This window comes from Bos taurus, chromosome 6 (genome assembly GCF_002263795.3).
Source record: "Bos taurus isolate L1 Dominette 01449 registration number 42190680 breed Hereford chromosome 6, ARS-UCD2.0, whole genome shotgun sequence".
Lineage (NCBI taxonomy): Eukaryota > Metazoa > Chordata > Mammalia > Artiodactyla > Bovidae > Bos > Bos taurus.
The window spans coordinates 64,813,722-64,830,201 of NC_037333.1; the positions used below are offsets into that span (position 1 = coordinate 64,813,722).

Sequence of the window (16,480 nt, forward strand, 5' to 3'; positions counted from 1 at the left end):
AATACTTTATTATACAAGGTTTGACAGCTTCATTTGAATTCATTATATTATATAAAAACCTAACTTGTAATGTTCATTAATTTTATGTTTGTTTTTCTTTATTAATATAGACTAAACTAAAAGCTACAGAAAAAGCAAGAAGTCTCCAAAAAAGAAACAGATTAGAAAAAGTCCGTGATAGGTTTATAAAATGAAAACGTATTCATTTATGGCTATAGAGTAGAATTATTTGGGGAGTTTAGAAAATTTCTCATAACCCCTCTTCTCTCAAGACTCTGACTAGGGTAGAACCAGTGTTTTTGAAAAGTCCTCAGGTAATTTTAAAGTGTGGCTAGGGTTGAGAAATACTGTATGAGAACTTACCATACTAATAAAAATTGCCTTGTTATTTTAACTTTCTGAAATTTAAAAGCATTTAATTTCAGTGATATTAGCAATAATAACAATGATTGGAAGAAGAAATAATTTCCATAATATTGCATTAAATTAAGGGAATAGATTGAACAGGGAAGCTGCAAGATTTCTGGTTAACAAATGGAATGATGAACTTGAGTCTATCTAAATAAAAGAAAATCATTTATTTTATTTAAGTTTCATGTAAATGTGACACATTTATGATAGAAGGGAGCTAATTATCTGGGTGAACTTTTTTTTTTTTAACTTTACAATATTGTATTCGTTTTGCCAAATATCAAAATGAATCCACCACAGGTATACATGTGTTCCCCATCCTGAACCCTCCTCCCTCCTCCCTCCCCATACCATCCCTCTGGGTCGTCCCAGTGCACCAGCCCCAAGCATCCAGTATCCTGCATCGAACCTGTGTTTTCCATTGCACCACTTTCAAAGTGTTAAACAGACTAATGTTAACTATTCATGATCCTTCCCCCTAAAATTTCAAAGGAGATTTGGATTTTTTCTCTCACCCTATAACCTTTTTATTTTAAAAAGAAGGTTAAGAAACTGATAACGTTAAAATCACTACTATAAAATGTTAGTGTTATATCCCAATATAAAAAGTCACATTTACAGTAAATTCAATTCTTGTAAGCAAACATGTAATGAATGATTAGAGTACAAAAAAACCACAATTTTCAGATCAAATATATTTAAATTAATTTTAATAAGTACAAAAAAGATAACATTTAGCATTAATCTGCATGTGATTAATTAGGAATTTTTAAACAGCAAGCATACTGACACATTCAATAAAGGTCAAATTATTTTACATACAAAAAATAGTGACTTTTCCCAGTTACAGCAAGGTCACAAATTACAAATATTATTAGCTCTAGAATGATTTTTTTCAAACTAGAAAACCTACCATACAAGCATATTGTCACCTTAAAATCTCAGATTACTGAATGCTCAAAGTTTAGTGTTGGAACCTTGTCATGCATTCTCTATGCATGTAGTTGTATTATTAATACGTAGCAAGAGGAAAACATTCCTTTCCATTTTGTTTTTTACTTTTCTGATTTAGCAACAAATATGAAGCTTTCTTGTTTCCATGCATGTGACCTCTAATGGGAATATTTCATGAAAGGTCACAATCCTATTTGGAGCACCCTAAAACCTGAATATTTATCTGCTCAAAAGAATCTTTAAAAAATTAGATACCAATAAACTTGAAATCAAGTGTGGAGCAGGTGTCCAAGATCTACAATCAAGCACTTATCCATGGATGGTAATGTTTAATTCATGAAAATTGTAACTCAAAGTTCAGTTTCATTTAGGTCTTTCCAATCATACATTAAAGTTCTTCACATATTATGCTGGGTTTAAAACACAGCCAATGGCTTCAACTATTGTGTTGAGTATTTAAAAATAAATAATTGGGACAAATTTTTATGTCATCATTCATCCCTAAAGTAATTCTGTGTCTAACACCTGTGTTTTGCTTTCCTAATACCACTTGTTTTCACAAATCAATTTTGTTGGAGTTACACTTATTCATCCTATAATATAAGCCTACTTGGGCAGCATGTTGTGGTAAACTAAGTCTTATAAACAAAGCATAAAAAACTTTTTTTATACCAACTAAGCTAATTTAACACAGTGTCAACACCAACATTTATATGGTGTCAGATTAGACTTCTTTCTATAAATAGTAATTTGCAACAAATTGATGAAATTAATAAATAATCCTTGAAGTTCAGTGACTTTGAATGTCATAGAACCAATAATATAGCAAATAAATTTTCTCCAACCCCTAAAATAACTGTCATTTTTTTAAGAAACGAGAAAAATAAAGAGGGAAGTGCTTAGTATTTTGTGTGCTTAATCAACTTCAATCTTTTTTATACATTATTATACCTATAGACCAAAAAAGAAAAATGTAATATATTGCCAGAAACTAAATTGCAACCAGTGTTAGGGAATAGCTTCTTTCACAAAAAATGGATTCTTAGTTGCTTTACAATTCAAAAAAGATATAGAACTAATCAATCACATATATAGATGACTTATTTGCAAATGATCAACAGACTATTAAATATAATAGAGGCCTTAACAAACTCCCATTGAGAAACTTGAAATTCAAAGATTTTTTTATCTTATCTTACAAGCACAATTGTTATATTATTTTAAATTTAATGGCTCAAAAGAGCCAACCAAAAATACATCAGAAAAACATTTACACCTTTGTAGAAAGGCTATTTCTAACTATGTGGGGTTCAAGACTAAATTCCAGTGAATAAATTTGTTGGATCTATTGAAAAAAACTATTCTATTAACTAAATTAATTATCAATTTAAAAAGAGCTACATTTGGAAGTACATTCATTATAAAAGAAATTGTTTCTATTTCATAAATTTGTTTAAATTTCTCAAAAAATTCTTTTATACTTGGAAAATACACACACCCACACACACCCCTATTTCTAATCAAAGCTAAGGCCTTTTTAAAGGTTCTTTGAGAGTATTACTATAAACTGGCACCTAAACCTATTCCTTGGCATTTCCTACTGGCAATCTTAATTTATGTATTAACTTCATCATAGAGAAAATGATTTGAAGTGGAGTATATAAGTATTAAAAAAAGTTCTTTATATAAACTGGCAAAATAGAATATTTGAGCTAAATAAGGTTGAAAACTGTGATCTAAATATGTTGGATAATTAAGAACTTTTGAGAAAGTGATATAAACTTATAAGAAATAAACTTTAATTACCTTTCCAAAATGCCTTTCACATGAACTTAATCTATCTTAGTATTTTAATCATGATGCTTACCTTAATAGACTCATGATTGTTAAATATCTCTGTATATATTTATGTATGTATAACTTCTCACTTTTTTTAGGACTTAAAAAGGGAAAGTGCCTCATTAGGTTTAACTAGCAATAAAAATTTTTCAAGTGGGTTTTTCTCTTTGAATTTTTTTCCCTTTTTTTGAGATCTTAAATTCATTTTTGAATTTGATGAAAATATGAGTGTATAAATATTAATGAAAAAGATTAGTATCTTACATATAAATGCAAGATTATGGATATTAAGAGTTTTATTAAATATTGAATTTCATTTTTAAAGCATGAATTCAATAGAGAAAAATATCATTATTTGTCTTATCCATACTGTTATGAGTGATTTTTAAACAGTGTCTCTGGTCTCTAAGTACGCAAGTGTTAAAAAATAACCATACCCCTTCCCAGTTTTAATTTTATGCTTCTAGATACTTTGGATTAAGAAGAGGTAAACCCAAGGTTGCCAGAGACCTAAATTAAAAGGAAAATAAGTGCATTACAGGGTAGCAATCAATCAACTCATAATTTGAAATTCTGATTCTTTTTATAGGCAAAAAAAAAAAAAAAAAAAAAATCTGAGAATTGCTTCAAAAATATGCAGATGGATATAGGAATGCCAGAAGACTAATAACAGGAAAACCAATATAATAAAGCTATTAATAAGGTCCCAAATTTCAAACGAGTCATAAATATTTTGGTATTTCACAGGCACTGTTTGAGTGTAATAAGTATGAAGCATTTGAAAAAAAATTTTTTTTGATAGATGCTGAAGAACCATGACTTTGCAGAAGGTGGACCTGAGCTACTTCACTTATCCTCACATTAGAATGATGACAGGCCATGTCAAAGTACAATATCAACAGACTCCATACAGCTTTGGGGCCCTTTTAGGATCTATGACATCATGGCAGAGTTGAGTTCCTTCAACCAGCAATATGAAAAGAGCCATATCATGAAAACTTTATATATATGTATATATACCAAAAAAGTATAAGTGAAATGATAGCTTTTGTGCTCTTTTTAAATAAACAATGAACTATTTAAAAAAAATTGGCAATGTGGCTCTAGGGGATCACTTATCCAAACCTGAGATAAATTCGAAATAGATCCCTGAAAAGATTGCTAAACATTAAGACTGGCACTTTAAAAATCACTGAAGTTTAAAAAAATTATTTAATGGTTTTATATTAGTTCCATTTTCTATTCAAACAAATATAAACAGAAATAGAAGAAAATAGCAAAACAGCCACCATCTTAGCACACTCGTGATCTCATAACTCATTAATCAATTCTCAGTGATAAATTAACTTATATATTATATTTGGTCTTTGATTTAAAGTCTTTTACAAGAATGAGATGCACTTTGATTTTCAACTAAATTCTGTGGACATGATATGAGTGGTATTAACACCATCCCCATGGAATGGAAAATAGTAGGAGGTAAAAAATATTTGTTGAACAAATATTAGCTTAATCAGAGCAGTAACTATACAATAATGAGATTATATCTCTATATATGTACATGTATTTATCTACATTTTGTACATACCATAATTATTTATGTCAATATACAACTGCATAAAATAATAATGATATTATAGGCCAAAGAGACCATTGTTACTTTATTTAAAATGTTTTCTGAAGTTATGAATCTTATTTTTAATAAATCCATGTCACTTTTATTTTGTGTTTTTAAAAGGATTCATGGAAGGGAGAATAATTGTAAAGATCCTTGTTCTATAATTTAAAATCCTTTACCATGGCGCATCCTCCCTCTCTCCAGCAAGACTAAAGCTTCTGCAATTTATCTAAACTTTAAAAGGCTAAGAAGTGTGTTTAAAAAAAAAAAAAAGAAAGTTAAAGAAATAATAGAAAACCCTGATCCACATGACTGGACTATCTCAACTGTCAAGATGTTATCAGGCTCAAATAAGATTTTAACAATTGAAACTAAAAATAAAAATAAAAGTAATGATAACTTTTCTGGTCAATCTACCATAAATTTTAATAAACAGGTACCATCAATGTAAGAGCAGCCTTTTGCAAAGGTATAGATGAGTTTTTTCTGTTGTCCTACAGAAACTGCTATTTACAAATATTTTTACATATGTACATATTTATAAATTTATAATGTATAGTCACACATTAAGGGGGAAAGGTAGAACTTATAAGAACAATATTTTAAAATGTTTAATAATACATACCATACAAAGCATTTTTATTGCTTGCCTTCAAGCATTGTGTACTGTCTTAGACTACTGCACCCTTCCCTAAACCACCTGGAAGAGCTATGATATATTTAAATGTGTAAGAAAATAGGATAACTTCCATTGCAGTATATGAATAAAGTGCACTTTAAAAAACTATTTAGATGACCAAAACAGTGCTTTGGAAGGGAATTAAACAAATGCATTTATTGGCTCATGTAACAAGTTTATTTTATTAAAGATGATGGATTACCTTTTGTGAGGGAATTTTTAATGTCAAGGCTGTCTTCATGGCAAATTCTGTTAATAAGATGCATTTGTGACCTTGGTATTAATACAATCATGCAAAGCACGTAACAGAATCACACTGAAACAAAAAAAAATGAAAAAAATAAAAATTATAAACGAGGCAAAGGAATAGCAGTTTTTGCTGTGATTTTGCTTGTTTCCATAAGATAACTCCTTTTATTGATTTTATGAACATACCTATTTATTCACTATACTGAAATACTGTACAAAACTGCAAGAAATGCCACTATTTGACTACTTATGTCTCTACAAAAACACCATCATAAAGGTGTATCTATTAGTAAAAGTCAACTAATAACTGCTAATGTATATGTGAGTCAAAAGGATTTTAAGTTTGCCCAAAATGTTGAGTCTGATAACATGAGACACAATAATTTCTGTAACATATTTCAGGGGCATAAAGAGTATTTTAAATTCTAAAAGGAAAATGAATTTTGCTCATTAATAATTAGTAATTATATAAAATTGAAAACTGTAGTTTCTAATTTAGCTAAATATTTGTGTACATATCCTAATTGAGCTAATGGTGGGTGTGTGTGTTTTGTTTGTGCATGTGAACTAATCCACAATCTGTTGGTGATGCTTTAAAGTTTCAGTTTAAAAATGTTCAACTCTTACCAAAACCTCTTCTCGTATACAAAGCTGCAAATTTGAGTCAGAGAAATTTAAAGTTGCAATTTACAAAAGCAGAATTTACATTAATTCTTATCTGAAAGAGCTGCTTTCAAGACAAAAAATGTGCCAATTAACTGCCCTGTTCTTTGTAATTAGTTGGCTTCTGAGTCCTGGTGAGAAGAAGCCTTAAGGCAGAATTTGCAGTAAACAGGAAAGGAGAGAATCGTATAAGTGCTCATATATACTCTGTGACACCTATGAATTCTCATTGGTGGGAGTTTTTGGCACAATTTTCTAATCCAGTATGAATGTCGCTCCACAGCAGCCAAACTGGATGTCTTTTCCAGCTTCCAGCACCAAGAAAATTTAGCTGATCAATTTCAATGCAACACATTCCTGCAAATACTAAGACCTATTTATCATCTTTTTTTTAATTTAAGGTAGTTTCCAATGATTAAAATAATCTGGAGGATTTCAATTATTACTTTCAAATAAACTCTGATGTGAAACATGTGATGACCATGGCATTCCACTAGTTATTAAATCCTAGGCATACCGAACATCTTGTCAGGGTGATTCATAATTATTTGAACTTGTCATGCCATAGTATGTACATGGCAATAGATACTAAACAAAGTAATTAAAAGCTGATTTCAAATCTCTAGTTTTTCTTCAGATGTGTGCTAAGTTTCCAATTATATTAGCAGGGATTCTGAGCACTCGAGAAGGGAACTGATGTTGCAGATAGGAGGTTCTGTTATTTAGAGGAATTCATCTTGGAAAGACAATGTTATTTTACTCTATAGGTAACAGTAGAAAATACTCCTATGTAAGACCTAAATCAAAAGGATACATAAAGGGTGCTATAGGATCTCCATTTTCATTGCTGTTAGAATAAGAGAAAATAAGTCAGATCACCTGAAATCTACTTTAGACCAATTCCGAGGGTAAATCTTTTAAAAAGGCAATGGCTCATTGGGCATGGGGTGCCTTCTGCCATGAGTTAGCAAATGCGTGTCTCCATTAGAGGTCTATAAGCTATAATGCTATATACATACTGTACATGTTGGTTCACAAATTAGCAGTTATTAGTCAGACTGTACATGGCAAAACAAACCAAGTTTAATGTTGCTATACATCTCAAAGACAACCTGTGCCTAGAATCAAGGACTGACCCCTAATACAGGTTCTCTGTTTAAATATGTGGCCCAGTAAACTAAATTAAATGTACCAAACAAAACTGGGAAAACTATTCTAGACATTCTGTCAATTTTGCTAACGCTATTGAAGGTCTTCTTGGCTTCGGCTGGCTTGTTTTCCGGTTTCTTGTTGGGTTCTGGAGTGGTTGCGCTCTTGGAGATGGTGGAGAGAACTGGGTCTTTTGAAAGATTCGGGGCATAATTGGCAACAGCCACTGCATAAGCGTTGTTCTGTATCATCACAGAGGCTTTTTCTTTTTTCTATTGAAAAAACACAAGAATTAACAGAATGTGGATTAAGACTTCTTAATATTTTCCAAACTCCAGTTTCAAATCCTGAAGAAAAGTATTTTGATAAGCATCATCATACATTAGAAGGAAGGAATTTAGGGAAATAAATGGAGTTAATTAAGTCCTAAAACCACAAGGGTGAGGAAATCCCCAGAGTAAATCAATGGTACCATTTTCCTGGAGAACCATTTCTTGTTGTTTACATAGAACACTTAAAATACAACTTTAACAAAATGATACAACATTTTTGACTCTTATATTTACTGAAATATTCATTGAATGAATGAGTGAGTGAATAAATGAAATATAGAAATAATTTAACAAGAGGAATGATCATCTGCAGCGAATGCTCTCAAATTTTGCATTGAAAATTTAATTTCTTTAATTTCATAATAGGATATCTTCCCTTCATATCAAAATCATATAGGAATGCTTTTACTCAATGGTAGAAAATTGTATCCATATACAGATGGTAGTGTAATAAATACTAAAGACATTAAAGGAAGATGAAACACAAACATTTGGATTTCTGCCTAGCTCATCTACATCCTGTTTCTCCTTAAATTTCCCTGTCCAATTCTCACCCACTCTGGTCTGGGCCACAGTTTTCTCCTGCTAGGACCAAACAGCATTCCTTTGTGCTTTCCCAGTTGGGAGATAATTAGTCAAATTACAGCCCCCATGGGGATTTTTTAAGACTTAAAATGGATGGTGTCATTTCTGAGCTTAAGTCTCATTTAAGAGACCATCTCATGGAACTTAGAATGAAATCAACACTTCTTACCATGGTGTCTTTTTTTAATTCATTATACATCAGTCTCATAGAAATCACTTGTATTCAGAGGACCGTTTTGCTTGGTGCCTTTGGCTATGCTACCTCTGATAGTGAGTATAAAGTAAGTAATAGGGATTTACTATTTACTAGTAAGACAGGGATAAAGTAAGTAATTAAATAGTTAATCCCACTAAAGGAATTGTAAGTAAAGAAAAAAGTATGAGACCCCTGCAAATTAAGGATCTTTCTAGAAAGCAGGTTGGCTTAACCACAAAACCAACCAGGCTTGCTTAGCAATAAAACCAAGCAACAGAAGCATGAGACATGCCCCCAAACAATTAAACAATTTTGGCATGAGACCCACATCCTGCCCAGTGAGCTTAATAAATTAATGATTCCTGGGACACACTCTTCTCCATACACTAAAAACAAAAATATAAGGAAAGGGTAACATTATACTAAAACCTGAGATGATTTACCATTTTTAGCATGTGTTGCCACCTTTTTACTCATTTCCATTGTGCCATGACAATCCAGGCTTGACCATGTAGGGACAAGAAAACTCCCCTTCCCGACATGGAGGAGGAACTAATGATGGAAATATCATGTTTATTCAAAAAATGAAGAATAAGGTGATCTTCACCCCCTCCCCTCTCTTCCTTTGATTATAAAACTGTAGCCCACTGAGTCCCTGGGGTATGGCACCCTCTCACCTGCCCACTTTTAAGTCTCATGAACATCTTATTCTAATGAATCGCTTCTTATCTATCACCCTGCCTCTCACTGGATTCTTTCTGTACATAGACTTAAAGAACTGGAGCTCCCCAGAACATCTGAAGCGCCACCTAGTGGTTTTACTTCCTCATCCTGGAATGGCTTTTCTCCATCCCATTTTTCCCTATGATCCGTCTCCTCTCATATTATGGTCTTGGTTTAAATGTTATTTCCTCCAAAAGGATCCCTAACCACTCTATCTAAGGCCATCCTTGCTCCCCATCGATACTCTCTCAGAGCACCCAGTTTATTTCCATCATGGCATTTTTTCAAAATGAGTAAATTCTTTCTTTAATTGTGTGATTATCTGATTGACACTCTTCTTATTAGAATCTAAGGTCAATGAAAGTTGGTGCTGTATCTGTCTTTTTCACCATCATAACCTTAGCCTGATTCCTTCTATGAGGTAGGCACATAACATATAGCCAAATTAATGAAACCTGAAAATATTTACTCAATATTACATAACACTATTTAATAAAACCTGAAAAACTATGTAACTGTAGTTCTGTACTAATATAAACACACTATTAGTTACCTGAATGCAAACAAATTTGAGGTAGCAATGAATTAAGCAAAATAGTACATAGTTGACCTAGAACAATTGAACTAGAACAGAATTTAGAGTATCAATATTTTGAATAAGAAAGTGAAAGTCACTCAGTCGTGTCTGACTCCATGACAATACAGTCCATGGAATTCTCTAGGCCAGAATACTGGAGTGGTTAGCCTTTCCCATCTCCAGGGAATCTTCCCAACCCAGGGATGGAACCCAGGCCTCCTGCGTTGCAGGCAGATTCTTTACCAGCTGAACCAAAGGGAAGCCCAAGAATACTGGAGTGAGTAGCCTATCCCTTCTCCAAGGGATCTTCCTGACCCAAGAATTGAACTGGGGTCTCCTGCATTGCAGGAGGATTCTTTACCAACTGAGATATCAGGGAAGCCCCACATAGTGTAAATTAACAGATTTAGAGCACCAACTGACCTACAACAGAATTTCGAGTATCAATATTTTGAATAAGAATCCTCAAAATGTTCAAGTGAAATTAAAAAAGGCCCCTGAAATTTCAGGAGGATCTGTAAACAGGCCTGCATTTCCTGTTCTTCACTGTCATCTGGTTTCTCCCTCACCTCTCTCCCTTGCTGATAAGGCATTCTCCCAGACTTGCTAGGAGCATAAAAGAAAAAGGCTGAGAGATTATCATTTGTAGCTTTATGAAAGTTATAAAACAGCTTTTCCCATGTTGCATATGGGAAAGCATATACCTGCAGTAAAGATAACTAACAGCTTACGAGCACTAGGATATGTCAGGTTGAGCGTTAAGCCTAACATGTCATTGGTGACAAAATTCACTACTGGCTAAGAAACAAGTTCTATATTGTAACTCCAAGTTACACAATCAGAAATGGAAGCTAAAGAGGCTTTATGACAGGACCAGGTCTCCTGTCTAACAAGTGACTGAAAAAGTACACAAACTTAAATGTGTGTGGCTTCCAAGCCTCTGCTTTCAACAGTCCGATATGTGACTTTATCTTTGGGGAAGCTATGTGAGCCCTGGCAGTGCTTCTCAAAATATTTCAACTGGAGTTTATATCACTAGGTCAGTATTCTAAAAGACTTTAACCCATAAAGTTCTAACATATAGTGTTTATATTATTGCAATTATACCTCGGTATCACTTAAAATGACATCTAATTGCAGTTATAGAGAATTTGGACCTTGGGAATGTTTTTTAAACTCTCCTTGCTTCAGCTTCTAGTTTTAAAAGAGAGATAATTATACCAAAGCCATACTGAACTGTTGTGAGGATCAAATTCACTAATGTGCATTTGAATTACATTGAAAACCATAACCATTTAGTGGAGTGGAGTGCTGGTTATGGGCTTTCCAGGTGGCTCAGTGGTAAAGATCTGCCTGCAATGCAGGAGTCTTGAGTTCGACCCCTGGGTTGGGAATATCCTCTGGAGAGGAAAATGGCAACCCATTCCACTATTTTTGCCTAGGAAATCCCAGTGGAGCCTGGTGAGCTACAGTCCATGAGACAGCAACATGACATGACTTAGCAACTCAACAACAACAAAGATGATTTTGTGGAAGAGAGATGTTCAAGTTGGGTCAGGAGTTATGGTATAGGGTTAGTCATTTATACAACAAAAACATAAAATGTAAAATATCCTTTGTTGTAAGAGGAATCTATTGGAGAAGGCAATGGCAAGCCACTCCAGTACTCTTGCCTAGAAAATCCCATGGATGGAGGAGCCTGGTGGGCTACAGTCCACGGGGTCGCCACGAGTCGGTTGCGACTGAGCAACTTCACTTTTCACTTTAACGCAATGGAGAAGGAAATGGCAAGCCACTCCAGTGTTCTTGCCTGGAGAATCCCAGGGATGGCAGAGCCTGGTGGGCTGCTGTCTATGGGGTCACACAGAGTCAGACACAACTGAAGCGACTTAGCAGCAGCAGCAGCAGCAGCAAGAGGAATCTATAGATAGAAACTGTACTGCTGTTGCTGCTAAGTCGCTTTAGTTGTGTCCGACTCTGTGTGACCCCCTAGATGGCAGCTCACCAGGCTCCCCCGTCCCTGGGATTCCAGGCAAGAATATTGGAGTGGGTTACCATTTCCTTCTCCAATGCATGAAAGTGAAATGTGAAAGTGAAGTCGCTCAGTCATGTCAGAAACTGTACTAACTCTTACCAATACCATTCCTGCCTCCCACTTGAATTCCCTTCAATTGTACATAAATACACAGGAAACACTAAAAATATTTAAGAAACTCTAGAGCAGAAGCATCAACAAATCAAAACAGATACTCTGACCAGTCTGAATGGACATCAGCTATAACAACCCATACGGGCTGTCCTAGTCTATATCAGCCTAGTATCAGTTTTTTATATCTGTATGTTGATGTTCTTTATTTCATCCCAACCAGTACTGGACATTAAAATAAGCAGTGTTAAAAATCATTCTAACATATGTTCAAAACTTTTCTTATCATTCCAAAGGACAGAATTTCATCATACTTTCTCTTCACTGTTCAAAGTATAGCTCCAATTTCTGAATATCAGTATAAACTTCAGAGGTAGACTCAAGAGCTCAAAAAGATGATGGGTTTTGGCTTCAAAATGTTCCCTTGGAACTTGGAAACTTGAGTGTTTTCAAACCCAGTAGCAAGGAAAGTACAACAGCCATGAGTACTATTTCTAGTTGAAACTCAGTAGCTGGCACCTATAATTTCATACCAATTTACTGAATGAAGGTCAGGGCACCTCACAGGGCTAAACATCTATTCCTAGCCACAGCTCTGTAAAGCCTTTCTAAATCAGACTCTTACAAGATCTTGTTTTCAAGGATATAATAACTTCCCTTGACTACATTTGAAAATGATTACCACAAATCTGTCTTAAAGCAGATTGTTCCCACAGATTTAAATTTTAAAACATGGGTATAGGAAAAAAAAAAAAAACAACTGTTAAAATCATAGCTGACTTCTACTAATTCGTAACTTAATTCTCCATGCAAGATAAGTTGCTTCAGTCACATCCAATTCTTTGCAACACTATGGACTGTAGCCCCCAGCTCCTTTGTCCACGGGGATTCTCCAGGCAAGAATACTGGAGTGGGTTGCCATGTCCTTCAGGGAATTTCCTGACCCAGGGATCAAATCCATGCCTCTATGTCCCCTACATTGGCAGGTGTGTTCTTTACCAGTAGTACCATCTGAAGCCCAACTTAATTCTAAGATCTTCTAAAGCAGAGTACATAGATTAAGTCCACATAATATGTTCTATTACTGTTATTTGTAAGACACAGATCTGCCAGTAATAGTATCAAAGAATATCCATACTCTAGGCCATTACTAGCAGATATTACTTTGTCCTTTTCATTACTAAGTGAAAGTGAAATCCTTCAGTCGTGTCCGACTCTTTGCGACCCCGTGGATGGTAGCCTGCACCAGGCTTCTCTGTCCATGGGATTTTCTAACTTCTATTTAAAAGAATCAAGTTTATAGACATCATGCTATGAAGTCTTCTTTGAATATCAGGCAAACCTCTGATCAAGCCAGATGATCAGCATGCTAACTACTTGGGCCACGTCATTTTGACCCCACACACCAATTTTACTTTATTTATTTCAACCCTTGACTTATGCTAAAAGCCTGAGACCCTTGAAAAGAAATAGGGCAATGAATTCTACTGTTATATGAAAATACTCACTGCCATGAGATATATTTTTAAAGCTTGTGTCCCTAGATTAAAAAGTTTTGTTTCTTTTGAGAACTAGGTGAGCCCTGATAGCTCATACTATCTAATTGCTTACAGACTAATTTTACTAATTCCATATGTCTACTCTAAGGTTCTTAGGTAAGTCACCTATACATTTTGATGAATAAGGCAAGATATGGCTGAAAATATAAGTAAAGAAAATAAAGTTAAGTCTGAAGAATAAAACCAAATGGAAGCAGGATGAGGGAAATGAAGGCAATTTGGCACTGCTCATTTCTGTTAATTTTAAGTGACTTAATTCATTTTGCCACCAATACAGAGATGATTGAATTATCTCACCAGAATTCTTACCCATTATATTTCACTAGACTTCTCCACCTATATATGCCACTTTACTTAAGACATAAAATATCCAGAAATGAAATCAGGTTACTTTCACTCCCAACCTAATCCTGTACATCCTCCTATCTGTGAATGATACCCTGAACTGTATTTCCTAACCGGTGAATGATACCACAATTGAGCTAGCAGCTGCTAATCAAGCCACACCAGTCCCCTAGTAGGATCTGTTTTATACTGACTCAGCTCAGAATCATGTCTATTGGGACATAATAACCTACTGAACAAGCGCCCCTTGCATGTGCTTCCACACACCTCAGTGCTTGTCTCTGTAGTGGCACACAAAACTTTTTCACTTCTTTTCCTCTTTTACTCCTTGTAAAAGCTTATAAGCTCCTTGAAGGCAGAGATTGGGCAATGCAGAGCTTCTAGCAAGTTCCTAGCACAGATCAAGCTTAAAAAAATGTTTGCTTCATGATAATGAATGACATCTACTGGAATGATATATATAAGTATATATAATGCATATAACCATATATTTTGTAGAGTACAATAAGTATTTATTAGGTTGACAGAAATGGATTCTAATAGTGTGTTCTACAATTATATTATCTAATTATCCCTAAAGTCCTCAATTGCACCATCTATAGATGTAGAAGAGTAGGAAATAATAAAATAAGCTCAATTGAAAAATAACACTCTGGAATTTCCACATATGTGTGGAAATTGTTTTACTTGCGGTTGAGACATATAAAAGAGAAGCAGGAAAATATGGTTATATACTAAAGCAGTAAATGACTTATTTTTATACATTATCCACGGAAAAAAGAAAATTATGCTGCTATAGATCTGTTGATGCTGTTACTTAAGTGGAATGAGAAGGAATTATAATACATACTATTAAACTTTCTATTTTTTAAAGGATGTTTTATAAGAATCAGAATATCCTGAGGTTAAGTTCAGTCTGGGAAACTCCCAATTATAAAAATCAAACTGTCTTACACCATTGTGGCAAATCAATCTGGGTTTTCTTAGAGTATTAGATAAAATGATGCATTAGTAAATTGAGTAAACACTTTAGCTAAAATGTAGACACTTAGTACTGAAATGACCTACATATAAATGAAAATAGCAATCACCGTTTCAGAGTTGGAAAGAATCTCAGGGAGTGTCCCTTAGCATAAGGAAATAGAGCTCTCATAAATATAACACTAAATACAATAGTCTTTGGAGAAAACCCCCTGTTTCCAAAGTGGCAACTCTATGCTCTTCCTATATACAATGTTGCTTTTTTACAGTCATTGCGGCTACTAGAAAGCCCATTATTTGTAAAAAAAACAACATGCTCCCTAATTAGATAATGGTATTGTTAATTGTCTGCTAACCATCCTAAGAAAAGTGATACTTACAGAAGATTGTTTGAAGGTTATACAGTCCATCCACTTCTCTAAGTACTCTAAAGTCTTTCCTTGGATAAAATGGTGCCATAAGAAAGCTATATACTTGGACCATATTAGCTTAGCTCCTTGAAGAATTGCCTTCACTGAGTTGTAAGTTAATGTAATGCCTTCAGCTTTTATTGAAGGGGACTACAAGAAACATCAATATGAAATTAATTACTGCATTTATTGGGAAAATGCTGACATTATTGCAATAGCACCCAACTTTTTCTATATAGTGTTGGATTATTTGCTAAGTCGTGTCCGACTCTTGCAACCCCATGGACTGTAGTCTGCCAGGCTCCTCAGTCCGTGGGATTCTCCAGGCAAGAATACTGGAGTGGGTTGCCATTTCCTTCTCCAGGGGATCTTCCTGACCAAGGATTGAACCCTGGTCTCCTGCATTGCAGGCAGATTATTTACAACTGAGCTATAATGGAAGCCCTTTTCTAATATAAAACCCATATTATATTGATTAAAAAAGAGAATTCAGTATAGGATTTTTTTTTCCTGAGGAAATTTATACTTCCATTTTTTGGTTGAAGGGAAATAAGCTTCCCCCTATGGTTCATTCTCACAGCCAAGAAGCTTAGAATTTGAATCTTAGCTATTCTAGCTATGGACTGGGCTTACTGGGTAGCTCAGCTGGTAAAGAACCTGCCTGCAATGCAGGAGACCCTGATTCAATTCCTGGGTCAAGAAGTTCCCGTGAAGAAGGGATAGGCTTACCCACTCCTGTATTCTGGCCTGGAGAATCCCCATGGACAGAGGAGCCTGGCAGGCTACAGTCCATGGGGTTGCAAAGAGTGGGACACGACTGAGTGACTAAGTACAGCACACAGCACAGATATGGACTACAGTTAATACTCTGGCCCAAATGGTGGACATATTTGCAGTCTATTTTCCTTCATCCTGATTTTCTACTTCTATTTATATAATATTATAATAATTTAAGTACATACATTCTTTTGATAGACTGTCTGAAATGCTTTTGGAACAAAGAAGGATCTTAAAAAATACAAATAGATGAATAAAAACACTTAAAATGTGATGCAATGTGATTA

General features: G+C 34.4%; 1 protein-coding gene across 3 annotated transcripts in view; it reads right to left on the reverse strand.

Moving 5' to 3' along the window:
- Positions 1–1,104: 1,104 nt before the first annotated feature.
- Positions 1,105–16,480, reverse strand: part of GABRA2 (gamma-aminobutyric acid type A receptor subunit alpha2) — a 147,163-nt gene continuing 131,787 nt past the window's right edge. Inside the window, exons 10-11 of one of the 3 annotated variants that reach the window (XM_024993020.2) lie at positions 15,387–15,566; positions 1,105–7,834 (exon numbers count right to left, since the gene is read on the reverse strand). In XM_024993020.2, the coding sequence (XP_024848788.1) occupies positions 7,538–7,834; positions 15,387–15,566 (477 nt within the window). In that variant the 3' untranslated portion in view covers positions 1,105–7,537. 3 annotated transcript variants of the gene reach the window in all.